At 43.3% G+C, this 14079-nt stretch overlaps 3 protein-coding genes across 4 annotated transcripts; 1 reads left to right on the plus strand and 2 right to left on the minus strand.

The window, feature by feature from the left end:
* Window positions 1–3834: 3834 nt before the first annotated feature.
* Window positions 3835–6518, minus strand: LOC115668080 (mitogen-activated protein kinase kinase kinase 5-like). The gene is made up of 8 exons (XM_056317053.1): window positions 6141–6518; window positions 5972–6059; window positions 5777–5839; window positions 5520–5683; window positions 5330–5405; window positions 4476–4535; window positions 4273–4398; window positions 3835–4103 (listed from the first exon to the last, which is right to left on the minus strand). The coding sequence occupies exons 1-8, from the start codon at window positions 6266–6268 to the stop codon at window positions 3948–3950; spliced, it is 861 nt and encodes a 286-aa protein (XP_056173028.1). The 5' UTR covers window positions 6269–6518; the 3' UTR covers window positions 3835–3947.
* A 1103-nt stretch (window positions 6519–7621) lies between these two features.
* LOC115675157 (uncharacterized) lies at window positions 7622–13054 on the plus strand. Of its 2 annotated transcripts, XR_008817740.1 has the most exons (3): window positions 7622–9070; window positions 11591–11959; window positions 12404–13054. XR_008817740.1 is itself a non-coding variant. In XM_056317042.1 (2 exons), the coding sequence occupies exons 1-2, from the start codon at window positions 7860–7862 to the stop codon at window positions 11634–11636; spliced, it is 1257 nt and encodes a 418-aa protein (XP_056173017.1). In that variant the 5' UTR covers window positions 7622–7859; the 3' UTR covers window positions 11637–13054. The 2 variants fall into 2 exon arrangements, 1 of the variants encoding a protein (XP_056173017.1); XM_056317042.1 differs by having other exon boundaries at window positions 11591–13054.
* On the minus strand, window positions 10363–12817 carry LOC115675051 (cytochrome P450 716B1-like). The gene is made up of 4 exons (XM_030597656.2): window positions 12323–12817; window positions 11648–12089; window positions 11134–11321; window positions 10363–11026 (listed from the first exon to the last, which is right to left on the minus strand). The coding sequence occupies exons 1-4, from the start codon at window positions 12815–12817 to the stop codon at window positions 10724–10726; spliced, it is 1428 nt and encodes a 475-aa protein (XP_030453516.1). The 3' UTR covers window positions 10363–10723.
* Window positions 13055–14079: the final 1025 nt, after the last annotated feature.

Below are 14079 nucleotides of genomic sequence, written 5' to 3' on the forward strand. Positions count from 1 at the left end.
TTATTACTCACCTACTCTCACCTACTCCCAAGCATCAGCCTGAGTGAAGAAGCATCCAGAGGTATGTCCTTTGAAAATTGCTATACCCTCAAGAGCAGAGCAGGGGAAAGATTGTTCCACATATGGCTGCTTGAATATGCACCGACAAATCTGATCTTGGTGGAATTCAAACCCACTCATCTCCATTAATGACACCAGCAACTAGAGAGTTAAGGCCTAATGCAGCAATATATATCAGTTTTTGAGGGTAAACATCCAACAACACCCCATGAGGCTGCCAAGGATCATTAATAAGAAACTACTATGTTCATTACCAATAATATATCTGACATGTGGCTTTTAAAACACACATTGTCTTATATATATATTAGTTATATTCAGTAAATAAGTCATAAATGGGTTTAAATATAATATGGGTGATAAATGAATCATAAATTAATCATAAATGGGTTTACAACTTACTTAAACTCAATCCACTTTTAGAACACTCTCTTCATTCTCTCTTGCCCTCTTTCGATCTTGCGCTTACTCACGCTACACTCTCACCTCAATCTGGATATGAATTTTCTTATATAGAGCTAAATATAAAAGTTTTTTAGCAATATGAATTGGATTAGGCATTGGTCAATAAATTTACATTGCACGAAAAACAGGATAAATAGATTTATTTGGGTTAGTCAATTTTTCAATCCGACCCAACCCACTCATTTAACGGACCTACCTTGAGGAGCTTCCTTCAAACGTTCGTGTTGTCATTCTTGAAAAAAACGGACCCAATAGAAACATGTCCTCTAGCTTTTCTCGTCAATGAAATCAAATCCCTCCATCAATCATTGTTAGTGACATCATCAACTTGCTGATGTGGCATAAACCAGACATTTGTATATCAACATGTACAAGTCCAGCGCCCTTCCATTTTTCTCTATCTTTAATGTTTCTTTTCTCTCTTTTTTAATATGTGCATTATAAATCCAAAAACTTATCATGAAAGTATAATTAAATTATAAACTAATCCAATCATGACAATCAAGTTGTTAGACACGTTCAACTTAAGTAACGAAAAATGTAGATATGACATTTTTAAAGATATTTTGAGGACACGCGGCTCTGAAGTAACATCTCAAAAAATAGGCCAAAAAATAAAAATAAAAATAAAAATAATAAAGGCAAGAACCAAAAGAAAAACAAAAAAATTAGGAAAATGGAACCGAAGAGAAAGGGAGATGTGGGCCCCAGTCTCTTCAGGGGAGTGTTGACGCGGCTGCTCAAGGGTCGTCGGAGCTCACCAAGGTAGTCATGGCCACGGGCCGGTTTCGGCCCGGAACCGGACCGGAACCGGCCCTATCAAACCCGGGCCCGGCCCGTTGACCGGGCCCGCGGTTTGGAACCGGAACCGGCCCGTGCCCTACGGGCCCGGTTCCGGTTCAAGAAATTTTTGAACCGGCCCGGAACCGCCGGTTCCGAGCCCGGTTCAAAAAAAAAAAAAAAAAAAAAGAAAAAGCTGCAGATCTAGCGAGGGTTCGACCTCGCCGGCGTCGGGCAAGGCCGGCCTCGCCAGTTGCAGGCGAGGTCGAGCCTCGCCGGCGTCGGGCGAGGCCGGCCTCGCGTGCCAGGTGCGAGGTCGGCCTCGCCCGACGCCGGCGAGGTCGAGCCTCGCCGGATCCGGGCGAGGGTTCGACCTCGCCCGGCCTTAGGAGAGGCCGGCCTCGCCGGTTCTTCGGCCAGTCGAGCCTCGGCCGGCGTCGGGCGAGGCCGGCCTCGCCGGTTGCAGGCGAGGTCGGCCTCGCCCGAGGTCGAGCCCTCGCCCGATCTGGCGAGGCCGGCCTCGCCCAGCCCAGGCGAGGGCGGCCTCGCCTGAGGCCGGCGGAGGAAGAAAAGAAAAAAAAAAGAAAAAGAAAAAAAACAGAAAAGAAAAATTATGAACCGACCCGGAACCGGAACCGGCCCGGAACCGTCCGGTTCATACTTGGCCACGAACCGAAACCGCCGGTTCCGAACCGGAACCGGTCGGTTCCGAACCGTGGCCATGACTACACCAAGGGCGTCGCCGTCTCTCTCCCTGGTTCTGGATTTCTTTTTTGCTATGTTTTGCTTTTTCTTTTTTCTTTTTAGGCTTCTTGGTGCCATGCATTTAGTGCCAACTAGTGCCACATTTTGTAAAATCACATGGAGTTGACAGAATTTTAATTGCACTAATTGAATAAGTTTCAAAAATTGATTACACCCTCGACGTGATTTTAAGACTTCTAATGTTCATATCATTTTCTTTTCTTTTATTTATCTTGCTTGTATTTGCTGATGTGGTGCTTCTTCTTTGACTTCGTATCAACACCATACACCATTCGATTTTGATGAATAGATATACCTCGTAGACGATGTTTATGACTCAAATGCACTCCATACAAAACATTTGGATTAAACAGCACTGTCAAATTGTTTATGTGGATGTCCACCTTCGAGTCAGATCATCGTAGAAAAACGTGCATCTTGTCAACAAATAAATATTTTTATAGTCAATATCTCGTAACTAATTTATGATAGATTTGACGTTACCTTTCTAATCGAGAAAGTTACTGAACACTATGAATTACCTAATATAATAATTCATATGCTTAAGCTTTTTCTTTTATGAGCAAAAGTAATTCTTTTCAATGTAACAACTTCTAATGAAACTATTTAGTTTTTTCAATCGATTTATCGGTGAGTTTTCTTAAGGTAATGTGAACTTAAATCTATTCTGAAGTAGTAGCTTCTTTCTTAAAGTGTTAAGTAAGGGCCCGTTTGGTAACGTGCCAAATAGTGAAAATTTCTGTTTTTTTGTTCCTGAAATAGTTTGGGAACGTAAATGCGGTTAGTAAACTTTTTGTTCCTGGGCACATTTTTGCAAAAATTTGTGCCGAGAAACAGTTTTGGAAGAGAAACAAGAAGTAAAAAAAGTTGCTTCTTGTTTCTCGGCACAATTTTGAGAATCGGTTTTTTTTCTTTTTTTTTTTTTTTTTCTTTTCTTATTTTGTGGTGTTGTTCTTCCTCGGTGAGCCGGCCGCCGGCGACCGGCCACACGCCAGGGCCGGCGAGGGCGTCACGGCCCTCGCCGACCGCCGGCGGAGGCGAAGGTCGCCCTCGCCGGCGAGGGCGAGGGCCGGACCCTCACCGCCCGGGCGAGGCGGCCTCGCCCTGATCGAGCGAGGCCGAGCCATGTTGGCCGCGACGGCGAGGCTCGGCCTCGCCCGCAGATGGCGAGGGTCCCCTCGCCCGCATCGAGCGAGGCCGAAGCCCATTTGTCGGTCTCGGGCGAGGCCGCCTCGCCAGTGGGCGAGGGTCCACCCTCGCGCCTCGACATGGCCGGTCGCCGGCGACCGGCCGGCCACAGCCTGGGCTGGCCGCAGGCGACCGGCCATGGCCAAAGAAAAAAATGGGTAAAAAAAAAAAAAATTAAACAATTTAAAATATTATTAAAATATTATTTGGGAATAGAAATTTTGTGTAGTTACCAAACGCATTTCTGTTCTTTTCTACTCTAGGAATAGAAATTTTGGACAGTTTATCAAACGCCTTCAAATACTCAAAAATTGTTTCCGGGCACAGAATAAAAAAAATTCATTTCTGTTCAGGAATAGCACCCGGGCACAGAATGGTATTCATGCGCACCCTAATTCTCCATTAGATAAATAATTTTTTCACCATGTTAGTAACCTTTTATACTGAAAAAAGTTCTTAAATGTACCTTTTTTAGAAAAAGAAACCTATTGTCGACCCCTGCTCTGCATCCGACGCCCTTCCTTTGAAGCAAAAAGTATCTCTTATTGGACCATTAAGAGTCTTCTTTCTTCTTCATCCCATCTATGGACCTTGTGATCCTTTTGGTTTAGTAAATATGAAACTTTACAGTACAACATCCCTTTCGCAACAACGTATTGGCTCATGAAAAAAGTCAGTCATCTGCAACTTCAAATTTGCAGGAAAGCATGCTTAAGTAGCATAGCAGCTGAAGGCCTCGCAGCAGGCTGTCTTCGAAAGCAGCACTGCAGGAAATCCTTTCTCTCGGCGGATAAAGACTCGGGTATTGGTGGAGAACTTCGCATCACCTTAAAAATAGCCGCAGCCTGCATTAATGATCAAACATGAAACAGAAACTGAAGACACAGATCACTTGCCAAATGGTAATACGCACAGTCCCAAACTTCCAACAGAAAACAGTGACACAGATTTGGTCGGAAGCGTATCCTTGGAAGGACTAACAGAGAGAATGAAAAAGCAATGCAGCGTTCTTACCTGCTCATACTCACTCCAAGGAGGTTTCCCAGTTACCATTTCGATAATAGTACATCCCAAGCTCCAGATGTCAGCAGTATGATCGAGATCCGTGCTGTTATCATTCGCCATCAAGGATTGTATGAGCTGCAGGATATACCATTCCATCATTCGGCCACGACAAAAAAAAGAATGTAGCATTAACGTAAACAAAAGCAAAGTACCTGTGGAGCCATCCAGTTTAGACACTTCTTCAAAGAGCGGTAAGCTGCTTGTCCAGTTAGCTAAGAAACCGTAGGACATTAGTAAAGCCGAAGACTATTTGGTGTTCTCATGGAACACTGGATAAAATTGCAACATCTTCATAGACATAGATACATCAGATCGATGAAAGAACTAAATCAACCACTTTCGACTTATGTTAGCTCATTACCGAGAAAAAGGACCATGAAGCAATCAACAAAATGATTTCAGCATATGCTTCAGAACTTGAAAAGAGAGCAACAATACTTTGGCTACTGTCCAGATTTCCGTTCTATGGACAATTACACTTTTATTTACCCCATGTTAGGAAGGAGGCGCTTCTTATTCCGACTAAATTCGATCCTTCTCTTGGAAGGCAGAGGAGCAGTAAAAACAACACAAGAAGAACCATTCACCAAAGGTATTGCACTCTAGCGGGTACACCTCTTAGGAACTTTTCAGAAACCAGTAGAAAAGGAAAGAACTCTCATTTGGTTTCGGCATCTATTTACAGCAAGAAATATTTTCCCGTTTATGCAACATAGTATCTTTACCCAAAACGATGTGAAAAAAAGTAAAGAAAATTATTCAATAAGATTTCATCCATCTACGGTAGACTTTTGCACAGATGAAATGCCACAAACCAATAATGAAAGTGTGCATTGATAGAGCGGAGATGAAGAATAACAAGCTTGCATGTTTTCTTTTTTTTCTTTTTGCACTAACCTAATCTATCAGTCACCCTGACTTCACATTCGCCAGTAAATGCACCACAGATCAGCAAGGAATTTTTACATGCACTCGGTAGTCTTGCAGTGAAGTGGTCGAAACTCACATGTTTGGCAATCCCAAAGTCAGCAAGTTTGACTATCCCAGATGCATCCACAAATAAATTAGCTCCCTTTAAATCCCTGCACACGCCAAAGAGTTTTCACAGGTATGTAGGCACAATAAAGAAGGTCCTGTTGTCCTTAACCAATATGCAAGTCATCTCATGATGCTTGAGATCAATGGTCTAGAATTAACCATGTATGGAGTTGTTAGCGTGCAGGTAAGCCAATCCAGTCACAATATGGCGTGTAAAATTGTGGACACCCGATTCTGTTAGGGCCCCAAGATGCTCCTGGATATACTTGTCTATCGAACATTGATGTGCATATTCTAGATATATGTTAAGCCGATCCTCGACCTGAGTATGTATGAATATGTTGAAATTTTGGTGAGTCAAATTAGGAATGCCTGTTGAGCTGAGACGTGTAGATGCCATGGAAAGGTGACTCACAATTTCACTGCCATAATACTGCAGAATGTTTGGATGTCTAAGCTGGCTAAGTACTTCAATTTCCTGTGTAACAGGTTGAAAAACATTAAGGTAGCAAAGCAATCAATTACCTGGAAATGATAAAAGAAACTCTCTGCAGTATATTTAGATCAGATGGGAGAATAGATTGGATCCCAGAGCATTACAAAAAATTACCTGCTTTAACTGCCTCATGCACTCAGCCAAATTTGGATCGATAGGCAATAACTCAAATTCCTTCAATGCACACAGAGCTCCGGTTTCTCTGTCAGGAAACATGTCAAAGTTTAGCTAACTGGATGTCTAAAAATATGCAACATGTCGAAGTTTCCCAGAGCTAACTTACTGGTTGCTAGCAATGTAAACACTTCCAAAAGTGCCACGCCCAATAAGCTGGCCTTTTTGCCATTGACTTGCTAGTGGTAACTGCTCTGTTCTTTCAGCAACTTGAGCTGAAGCTGTAGGGTTCTCCATCTATCCACGACTCTGAGACGTCAAAACAGGGGTGATTACCGGGCAATTCTTTCTTCTTCCTCTTTTAACATCTTAGCTCAAAGTGGGGCTGAGGTGAATTTTTTTACAACAAAGGGCAAAAAGAAAACTTCCCAGCCTATGTTTCCATATATGATCCAACTACTAAGCAGATCAAGTATTATATACCCGAAAGTTTAATGTCGAAACAGTTTAATCGGGGTCAAGTTGCTCTGATCCAAAAGAGCGAAGCAGCATATGTGGCACAACATTTTCGATCGACAAGTTCATGCAATATCATATTTGAAATCCTTTCTAAACACAAACAGATTAAAGGTAGTGTTGCCCAAAATTCTCTCTTTTTTGTAGTAGGCCTTATTCCAGGATGATCAATCCATAGTAATAAATTGTCCTTTCGGCTCTAAGACAAGATGTGAAGCAGACTCTGCTAGTGCCTCGGCTTCTCAAACATTCGGATCCATTGTTCTTCGACTAACCTGAAATATCGACCAGATTTTTTTTTCTTTTTTCGGCCAAAGAGTTCTTGCCAGATCGAAATTGGACAACACACATGCAAATTCCAAGAAGGCAATTTCAAGTGAAGTTGTGCAGCATCATTAGCAACTGAAACATGAAGCTAGGACATCGGTGATACATACCTGCATAACCCCAAAAGGAGGAACTCCGAGGCTCGATCCGCCGTTGGTTTGGATAATGAATATGACCTATTTCATTTGTTTTTAATTTACAGTCCGCCGCATAACTTGATTTATCAATTTTAGCGGGATTTCATTTACGAGAGTGCCGAGAAGGGTCGCTTGTTATTAGGGCCAGCAAATTGACATAATCTATTTACATAATGAAGGCACGTCATGGAGCAAAAACAAAAAAAAAAGAGCTATGTGCCGAATAAAATGTAACGCTAATTACATGTACAATCATGGCACGGGCACGAACCGTTAAACCCTACTCGTTAAGTAACCATTCGAACGAGATTTCATTATATCTACAGAAGTCGGCCTTTCTCAATTCATGTATAGTTAATAATTTAAAACAAATATGCCGAATCGGAATCGAGGCACGCCGGTTAAGAGGAGGATCCGTCCATTCCCACATTCTACGCGGTACACGGGCCTTCACGACTCATCCATCGCACGGGCTCGCATTCGCGCCGTCGACAGCGGATAGCCCTAACTACGACAAGAAGAGGAAAAAAAACCCAACAAATCACGGGAATCAAGGTTAATGAAATCGCAAATTGCGCGCCAAGAAAAAAAAAACTAAGCTTTTGCGAAAAAGGATAATTTTGTTATCCAAGGATTTCAAATACCTGCTCGGTTGTTGCCATGGCATCCGGCCCAGACATCGACGGATCTCAGGCGAATGAGCCCTGAAAGCGCTACCGAGCCCCACAATGTCGCACTGCCGGGCCCTGCCCGTTGCCCGACGGCGGCAACCCATTTGAATCAGAGAGGTTGCCGCGCACTCTTTAGTAATTCAAAACTATTGCTCGAACGTCTGGCCCCTTCAGTTTCTCTCAGATTCCCGAAAATCATCTCACGATTTCTGGATAAACTTGTACCCGCCGTACCAGATGCAGGTCCATTTCGCAACCCGGATCCGATTTCCAAACCCGTTCCTGAACCCTAAATCAATTCCTTTTCGATCCGCGTCCCTGAGCGTCATCCTCAACAAGCTCCATCCTTTCCCCAACCAGATCGCCGGCGTCCACCGGATATCCGCGGAAATGGCGGAAACGGCTCGCTCGAACCCGAAGCGACCCGTCTGCCCGTCCTGCTCCAAGCCCGCACGCACCTGCCTCTGCGCTCGGATCCGATCTCCGGGCCTCGATCACCCCGTCAGCGTCACCGTGCTCCAGCACAGCCTGGAGCGGGGGCACCCCCTCAATTCCGCTCGGATCCTGAGGCTGGGGCTCAAGCACGTCGCCGTCGCCGCCGTTTCCGACGTCAACTTCGGCGCCGAGTTCTCGATCTCGCCGCTCGAGCGAGGCTCCGGAGTCGGCGCCGGTGGATTGGTCGGTGTGGATTTGGGTGCCCGAAACGGGGAGCAATCGAGCGGAGCTCATTGTCCCGGGGATGATAGGAACTGCGGTTTGATTGCCCCGAACAATGTCGAAGTTTCGGGGGATTCCCCGGTGCAGCAGAACTCGCGCTCCCGTGGAGTCGTGTCTGGAGGTACTACTAGCGAACCTGTTATCAGTTTTCGAATGGACAAGAAGGGCATTATCAAATCGATAGACCATATTTGGATGTCTCGAATTGGTCACCGAGGGGCTGATTTTGATGCCGTGTTAGATTGTGAGTCGGCTCGTGATGTTCTGTCGAATGGATTTGTGGTTAGGAAATTGCAAAAGCTTCCATTGAATCCAAGCTTGGAGCTCGAAGAATGTGAGGAATTCGTGCTCGAGGTGCCGCGCGGGTCGGTGCTTCTGTTCCCATCCGAGAATGCGCTAGGCATTGACGAACTCAAGGCGACTGAGTTCGAAGTGAGGAACCTGATTGTGCTGGATGGCACGTGGACGAAGGCAAAGAGGATGTACAGCGAGAATCCTTGGTTGAAGCTGTTGCCTCATCTGAAGTTGGATTTGGAGGTGATGAGCTTGTACGGAGAAGTTAGAAGTCAGCCTAAGGCTGGATGTTTGTCCACTCTCGAGAGTGTCATCTACACGATGAAGGCGGTTGGGGGCAGTCCGGAGGGGCTGGATCAACTGTTGGATGTTTTCGAGTCGATGGTCGATGATCAGAGACAATGTAAAGACGAAAGATTGGGTAAATCCACTCCAGAGTAAGCCTCTTCCAGCTTGGCTTCCATAACGAGCTCTTCAGCAATTTTCTGTTCGAGTTCATATCGCATAATTGCATTGATTATATGTGCCTGTTGAATTCTCATTCAATGAGGTCTTATCTGTCCCCTGTGTTTTGCACTTCTCAAGGTTTTCCAGAATCTCATGCATCGTAATCTCCTGCATTAGCGTTTTCAATCTCTTCTCCAGTTCTTTCTAAGTTGAATTTGCCAAAAATGCACTGATTTTCTGCACTGTGATTCTCTTAGTTAACTTTGTGAATATTGACTTCCAGCAAGCACGTTGGGTTGAGTATCAAAATATCTACTTAAGCTTTTATGCTGTAATTCAATCTATTACTAGAATATGACCTGTGCGGTTCACAGATATATGTAACTACATTAACGTTCAATGTATTGACAAGTCAGAATTCAGATAGAAATTGCCATTTCTCAAATAAATCCCTATTATTTAGCTTAGTTAATTACTTCTGTTAGACTTCAAATAAAAAGAGAATCAATATTCATTTTACAAAGAGAGTACAAATATGTTATGCCAAAGCGGGTTGTCGTACTAATGATAAATCACCACTCCATGTAAAGAATGATCCCTTTTCGCCAGCCCGATCATGATAATTAGGGATCTTTAGAATTTTAACACAGGAAAAGAGGCAGTCAAGGGTAATGGGAGGATTAGAGAATCTTGGCCTATCCACTGATCTAACTTAATAATCAAATTAATTAGGTACCATATAGAGAATCATCATTCATCCACTTTAATTGATTAATTAATGAAGAAATAACGTAGTTTTCTTCATTGTATTTCATCATTCCATGATGAAAATGATGACTTAGCATCTTATTTCATCTTATATATATGTGTTGGGAATATTATATATTATGCTCTAGAATATCTACTTGATAAAGTTAAAGAACAAAATCAATTCTCTTGTTTGTTATCAGATCATACTGAAATTCCGTTAGTAGTTTTATTGCTATTTGTTGACACCTATTTTGATGGCAGTCGCGACACTATTGTCTTACCTATTTCATAGGATAAAAGAGAAATTACATATATTGTGCTGAAAAAGAAATAAATAATTTCAACTTCACTATAACATAGATTCAATCTATAAAATTGAATCTCCTTTTCACATGTTGATGCTCTGTCATCATTTTTTTTTGTTGAAATATTATGATGTGTTTAGGTCAAAAGCAAGAAAAAGGAAAAAATTAAAAAAAGTATTAGAATCAGATTCAAACCAACCCAAAGAAATTGGAAGAGCAAAAGAAAATTTACGAGAGAGGCAACGTGTTCTTTTCCTATACAAACCCCATTTGTTTATAGGTAATATAGAAAGCGTTGATAGTTTCTGGAGGAGCTAAGATAAGGAAGATTACATGGGTATTGGGGACTCAAGCTAAATGCCAAATTTGTACTGACAACATACATATGGCATCATACAAAGTGAAAACAGACAACATGGCGGAATGCTCTTGGTTATGTTATTCAGAAGAGCTTCTCAAATCACTGGCTTCTTTCTTGGGTTAAATGGTGTTTGAACTTTTACTCCACCAATGGGGATGTTTGTTGTGGCTAAGTCCTGAAAAGGTGGCACGGTGAAAGTCCTGGATAATCAAGGAAAGAATTGTACTTCATTTCTGTATCTTTGCCACAATCCGGAGCAATAGTCCTTGAGTAGGTACTGGCATGGGGTCGAAAATGTAGTGATCATTTGAACATAACTCCCAAGAGTACTGAGTGACCAGATAATGGATTGCAGCAAGGGTTTCGATCCTCGCAAATTCGTTCCCAGGGCATACGCGAGGCCCTCCTCCAAAAGCGACAAAGCTGTAGGATGGTACTGACTTCTGGTTTTCAAATCTAGCAGGATCGAACTTTGATGGCTCTGGGAATATGCTCTCATCCATGTGTGTCATGTTTGATGCCCAGAAGATCTTATCACAAAATACCAAATGTATGTTAATCGGCTGGTTTCACAGATAGAGAGAATAAATAGCAGAGAATTCAAACACTTTAAGAGAAAAGTTGTTTGCATCCTTACTTGCCAGCCTTTAGGAATGATGTATCCACCATAGTCAATATCCTTTAAGGCTACCCTGAAGCCACCAAAAACAGGCGGAACCATCCTCAGAGTTTCCATCGCTACTCTCCATGTGTACTTCATCCTGGCAAGGTCTTCCCAAGTTAAAGGTTCTCCTGAAGTCTTGCTTTTTGCTATCTCTTCTTGTTCTGCAAAAGCAAAACAAGCTTATGATTTGTCGCAACAAGGGGAAGGAACATGCTTCTGAGCTTAGTTATAAAGTTGACATCTGGCTTCGAAAACTCTGACAATTTTTGTGTATTGATTTTTCTTACATTTGGCAAGTCATCCATTATACATCAGCAAAATAGAGATCATTCATTATCCTTACGCAGCTTGGGTCATAGTTCGAGATTGAACTGAGTTTGAACAAATTCTTCTTCGCCTGATTTTGTTTTCCTTCCTTTTTGGGCTGCAGGACTATCTCTGCAGATTCGACAGATCTAAAAAGACGCTGGAAATAGAGGATGTATACCTTGAAGAACTGCTTTATAAACGGCAGGATTCTTAGATAGAAGACGCAGCACGAAAGTTATAAGAACGGATGAGGTATCATATCCAGCAACCATGACGGTCGTGATATTGTGCAAAATTTCTTTGTCAGTCATAACTCGTTCGTTTTCTTCATTGCGCTTACTTAACAAGCACGTGATCAAGTCTTGATGTGGAGTTGCAGTGTGTTGCTCTAGTTTCACCTTCTTCTCTTGGACAACTTCCTTCAACAAAGCTTGGACCCTAGAGCTCGCACGGAGGCTCCGATTGTAGCGCGTGAAGGGCAGTTTTACTGGTATTGACAACATTCCCTTCATCATTTCTTCAAAACTTTGCAAGAATTTCTCTCTTTCCGCTCTTTCCTCCATACCAAAGAGAAGAGAGCATATGATGTTGAATGTAAGGTTTTTCATCAGGGGCAATACCTATAGGAAAATCAAAACATCAGTGTTACTTACTCTGCCTTTGTTTATTGAAGAGATTATGCGCACTCTGAGTCTATGCATTCATTCTCATAGTCAATACATGGGAGGCCATACCAGTGTGAACCACGGTCATATGAGAGTATGAGTGCACACACCATGTGGATCTTAAATTTAATATGCATTGAATATATCTCAAACAGATCAAATAGAGAGATTACATAATACCCACATACCGCCACTTTTTCCTTGCCCTGCCAGTGCAACTCGATGTGCTTTCTGACTTCTTCATCCATTTTCCCCACGTACTGCTTCAGGGATTCTGGTCTCAAGAATGACACAATAGAGTCTCTCACGCGTTTGTGATCTTGGCCAGTGAGTTCCATCAGATTGCAGTCTCCCAGAATCGCCCGGGTGGATGATGTTTGCTTGCTGGCAATCTTGCTGCTGTCTCCGCAGAATACCAACTTGTTTGCTGCTTGTCCATGAATGAACACCGTCGGTTTGCCGAAGAGAGTGAGCTTCGAGATTGGTCCATACTTCCTCACTCTTTCATGGAGCCATTCGTCTACCGTGTTTGTCCTCAGGGCTCGGAGCAGGCCAAAGCTTTGGCCTATTATGGGGATTCCCAATGATCCCGGAGGTAGCTTTCTTGATGATCCTCTTCTTCTCCAGCTTAGCAGGAAGAGAACTGGTAGAAGAAAGAGAAGAAGAGTGATCAAAATGTTCATTGTTGTGGGCGTGGGTATGTGTGTGTGGGTATGTGTGTGTGCATGATGAGGGGAAAGCAAGGGAATTATAGCACTATTTTTGTCAGTTTGTGAACTAGTATTTTAGGTGGTAGATTCCTTCTGTAACGAGGGACGACGATTACTATGTTTTTTATTTGGTCGGAATTACGATTACTATGTTGAAAACGTACTACTTTGATAAAAACAAATGGCATAAGATTCTGCCGATTTCAACAACCGGAGTTGAGTCCGGATGTGTATTACTTTGCATTTGTTTCAGTCACTATCATGAATTCAACGGAAGGGAGCAAAACCAAAAACCAACTGTTTCAGGGTCGCATTGCTTGCGGAGGTCGCCAATGGCATGGCCGGCCTTGGAGGACACCAAATCTGGGATCGCCAAGGCCGGGCCTGGCGTCCTCCAAGGCTGGGCCAGCGACATCAGACCCAACGTCCTGAGCCCGGATCCATCTTGCGACCCGCAAAGACAGAGAATGGGGGCAAGGGGCTTCGCTTGACACTCGAGGCTGCGTTGCTTGTGGTGGTTGCTGGCCTCGAAGGACACTAGATTTGGGATCGCCAAGGCTGGTGACGCCGAATCTGGGATCGGCAACCTCGGATCTGACGTCCTGAGCCCGGATCCGTCTCCCGACCCGCTAAGACAGACATCGGAGGCAAGGGGCTTCACTCGATGTGCAAGGCCGCGCCTTCCCATGCGACGTGCGACGGCTGGTCAGCGCGCGGCGGGCTAGCAGAGCCAATCGTGGTAACCGGGTCATGCCACCGGAAAAATCTAATGATTTGGACATAAATGATGGCTATTCTTTTTTAGAGTTTTCAGTTTTTTTTTTTTTTTGTAATCTTATCCAGAGTTTGTTTTGGACAAAATTTCCTGTCCGGCTGATGAAAAAATCAAGTGCTCGCCGCCAGGTCAAATTGTGACAAGCCAACAAGCTCACGCCCTAATTTGAGACTAATTTGGGCACTTAAAGATTTTATTTAAAATAAAAATTATTTTGATTCTTCTTTTGAAAAAATGATCCCACTTCATATCATTATGTGAAATTTTCCCTAATTTGGAGAACAGAAAAACTGAAAGGAAGAAGAAGATCAGTTTCTGAATTCCAATCAAGAAGCTTATCATCCTCCGTACCAGTGATTATAGTCGAACAAACACCTGCAACAAAACCATGAGACAGGGCGAAGAAGAAGAACGTGCAGAAAAGGAAATGGAAGTGGAGGTGGGATTTTGGGAAAAGGCA

The sequence above is a fragment of the Syzygium oleosum genome, unplaced genomic scaffold (genome assembly GCF_021117445.2).
Source record: "Syzygium oleosum isolate NSW1041296 unplaced genomic scaffold, Sole_v2.1 Sole_v2.13, whole genome shotgun sequence".
Lineage (NCBI taxonomy): Eukaryota > Viridiplantae > Streptophyta > Magnoliopsida > Myrtales > Myrtaceae > Syzygium > Syzygium oleosum.

Excerpts from the sequence above, each read along its gene's own strand:
- LOC115668080 (XM_056317053.1), bottom strand. The coding sequence starts at position 6,268 with ATGGAGAACCCTACAGCTTCAGCTCAAGTTGCTGAAAGAACAGAGCAG. Across the intron at positions 6,060-6,140 it reads GTTTACATTGCTAGCAACCA|AGAAACCGGAGCTCTGTGTG; the intron begins GTAAGTTAGCTC and ends GTTTCCTGACAG. Across the intron at positions 5,840-5,971 it reads GCATGAGGCAGTTAAAGCAG|GAAATTGAAGTACTTAGCCA; the intron begins GTAATTTTTTGT and ends CCTGTTACACAG.
- LOC115675157 (XM_056317042.1), top strand. The coding sequence starts at position 7,860 with ATGCAGGTCCATTTCGCAACCCGGATCCGATTTCCAAACCCGTTCCTG. Across the intron at positions 9,071-11,590 it reads TTGGGTAAATCCACTCCAGA|GACTATCTCTGCAGATTCGA; the intron begins GTAAGCCTCTTC and ends TTTGGGCTGCAG.
- LOC115675051 (XM_030597656.2), bottom strand. The coding sequence starts at position 12,817 with ATGAACATTTTGATCACTCTTCTTCTCTTTCTTCTACCAGTTCTCTTC. Across the intron at positions 12,090-12,322 it reads AGGGCAAGGAAAAAGTGGCG|GTATTGCCCCTGATGAAAAA; the intron begins GTATGTGGGTAT and ends ATTTTCCTATAG. Across the intron at positions 11,322-11,647 it reads TTATAAAGCAGTTCTTCAAG|AACAAGAAGAGATAGCAAAA; the intron begins GTATACATCCTC and ends TTGCTTTTGCAG.